Genomic DNA, 2,663 nt, shown 5'->3' on the forward strand with positions numbered 1-2,663 from the left:
TGTTGTCAAAATCTTTGAAATCTTTGTTAAATGTTTTGAAATTTTCTAAACAAATTTGAAATAATTTTAAATCTTTATGTAATTTTTAAGAAATATTTGTGAGATATTTTTTATTTATTTGAAATCTTAATGAAATATTCGGAAATCTTTTGAAATTTCAGTAATATCTTTGTGAAATGCAATCAAATATTTGTGAAATGTTCAAAATCATTTAAATATTTTGAAATCTTCTAAATGACTTTGAAATCGTTTAAAATCTTGAGAATGTTTATAAATTTTTGAAATCTTGCGTACTGTACCCTTTTTCTAATCTTCTAATTTGAAATCTTTACGTAATTTTAATAAAATCTTAGAATTATTTGTGAAATCTTTTTAAATTTTGGTAAAATATTTGAAATCTTTGTGGGATATTTTTAAATATTTATCAAATCTTTGAAATATTTTGTATTCATTTGAAATCATTAAAATATCTGAAATCTTTATAAAATATTTTGAAATCTTTGACATTTGAAATCCGTGAAATCTTTTTGAAATGTTCAAAATCAAAATCCTTATAAATATTCTAAAAGCTTCGAAATATTTTAAAATTTTTTGAAATCTGGTGTATACTCAAAAACATATTTCTTGACTGAGAACTTCTGATTTGAAATGGATCTGATCTAATAAAAATATTTTCAAAAATCCCACCTCAATAAAATTCCAATTTCTCTTAGGACAAATTGATTCCAATTCGGAATAACTTAGCCTTCCAGTTTTCCTATCCGGAACATTATAAATCTCATCCTGATTTCTCGAATTCTTTGAATTTGTCATCGCTTTTTCAAAAGCGACATTAATCAAATCAATGCTCTCGTTCTCATTAACGAATTTATCCGCGACAACTGACAAAATAGAAGAGTCTAAACCTCCAGAAAATAGAATCGCGATTTTCGCATGCTCGCATTGAATTTCTTCTCCCTTTAAAAATAATTTAATGCAATTCTTGCAAAAGGAAGGCTGTTTCTCGACCCTTGCTTTCACTGAATCATTCAAAAGACTCTCTAATTTTTCCACTCTCTCGTAAATTTCTCTCCTCTCCAAAAGCGACTCCATGACTTGCTCAAAATTTCGAAAATCGAGAGAATCGTCATGAAAATATTTCAGATCAGGAGAACTTGGATCAAAGGATTTTTCTCGAATTGGAGAGAGAACATCTCCTATTTTTATATCAATATTTAAGAGATTTTCTAACTTTTTAAAATTCTCATCAAAATTTTCGTTCCGATTTCGCCAAGGAAAACAGGCGAGATTAAAATCTTCGGATAATTTGAGGACGAAAATTCCAATCGCAGGCAATTCTATTGTGTTTTTGAATTTTCTGGAAGTAACTGACGCGAGTGTTAAACAATTATCGACTTGATTGAAGTTTATTAATAAACTGTGTCTTCCAAGCAAGTCTCGTCCAAAGTATAAAAATTCCGTCGATTTTTGAAAATAAACGAAACTGTAGGGTCCTTTTATCTGCAGAAGAGTGGATTCAACACCGGTTGATTTAAAAGCTTTAAGGACAATCAGAGTGTCGCTTTCGTTGTTGGTTCCTACAAGACTTCCAGAAAAAATGTCCCCGTTCCATAATAAAATATTGCCCTCTTCGTCGATGGAGGGCTGGACCGTTAATTTTGAACCCTGAGTCCATAATACACTCGCAGCAAAATATCCAGAGAAATCATCAGAGAGAGAGACAGATTTTTCGAGTAAATTGTCTGGACCTCGAGAAGATATTCTCTCTTTAGATATCTTCCACTAAAAAAAAAAGATGGGATCTTTTATGATTTTTTATGACTATTTTTATTTTTTATTTTCATTTTTTTATATCATTAAAAATTTAATTATAAAATAAGAGTAATATATTTTTGATTCGGAATTTAACTAGTTTGCGCAAAAATTATACTGCTGGGTTGCAAATTTAATTATTTATTTGAAAAAGAAATTATTGAGTTAAAAAAGTCATTTTTAAGGTAAAAAAATGTAATAATTGGTTAAAAGTTGAACTAATTTGTTAATAAAATATTTTTTGGGTTGATGCTTCTTTAACTATTTTGTTGAAAAAAAGTTTTATTTTTTGTTAAAAATTAATTTTTATTGCAGAAAATTAATGTTCTTGATTAAAAAATGATCGCCTGGGTTAAATTTTGAACTCTTTTGTTGAAAATTCGTATTTTTTATAATTTAAAATGAACTTCTTTAAACTAAAAATGTAATTTCCATTTCTCGTTCAAAATGGATATTTTTAATTAAAAATTCATGTATTAGTTGAAAATTTCACTATTTTGTTGAAAATTATTTTTTATTGTAGAAAATTAATCTGCTTTGTTGAAAAATCATCGTCTGCGTTAAATTTTCAACTCTTTTGTGAAAAATTCGTATTTTTTATAATTTAAAATGAATAATCTTTGAAATCTTTGTTAAATGTTTTGAAATCTTCTAAACAAATTTGAAATCATTTAAAATCTTTGAATTTTAAATCTTTAGGTAATTTTTAAGAAATCTTCGAAATATTTATGAAATATTTTGAATTCATTTGAAATCTTTGTGAAATATTTGGAAATATTTGAAATCTTTTTGAAATATTTGGAAATCTTCCAAACAAATTTGATATAATTTAAAATCTTTGAATTAGAAAT

The 2,663-nt window shown here is 26.2% G+C and overlaps 1 protein-coding gene across 1 annotated transcript in view; it reads right to left on the bottom strand.

Annotated features, from left to right (window-relative positions):
- Positions 1 to 2,663, bottom strand: part of LOC117170766 (asparagine synthetase domain-containing protein CG17486) — a 26,601-nt gene that overhangs the window by 20,585 nt on the left and 3,353 nt on the right. Inside the window, exon 2 of the mRNA XM_033357803.1 lies at positions 688 to 1,782. Within this exon, the coding sequence (XP_033213694.1) occupies positions 688 to 1,782 (1,095 nt within the window). The remainder of the gene's footprint in view (positions 1 to 687; positions 1,783 to 2,663) is intronic.

This window comes from Belonocnema kinseyi, chromosome 4 (genome assembly GCF_010883055.1).
Source record: "Belonocnema kinseyi isolate 2016_QV_RU_SX_M_011 chromosome 4, B_treatae_v1, whole genome shotgun sequence".
Taxonomy (NCBI): domain Eukaryota; kingdom Metazoa; phylum Arthropoda; class Insecta; order Hymenoptera; family Cynipidae; genus Belonocnema; species Belonocnema kinseyi.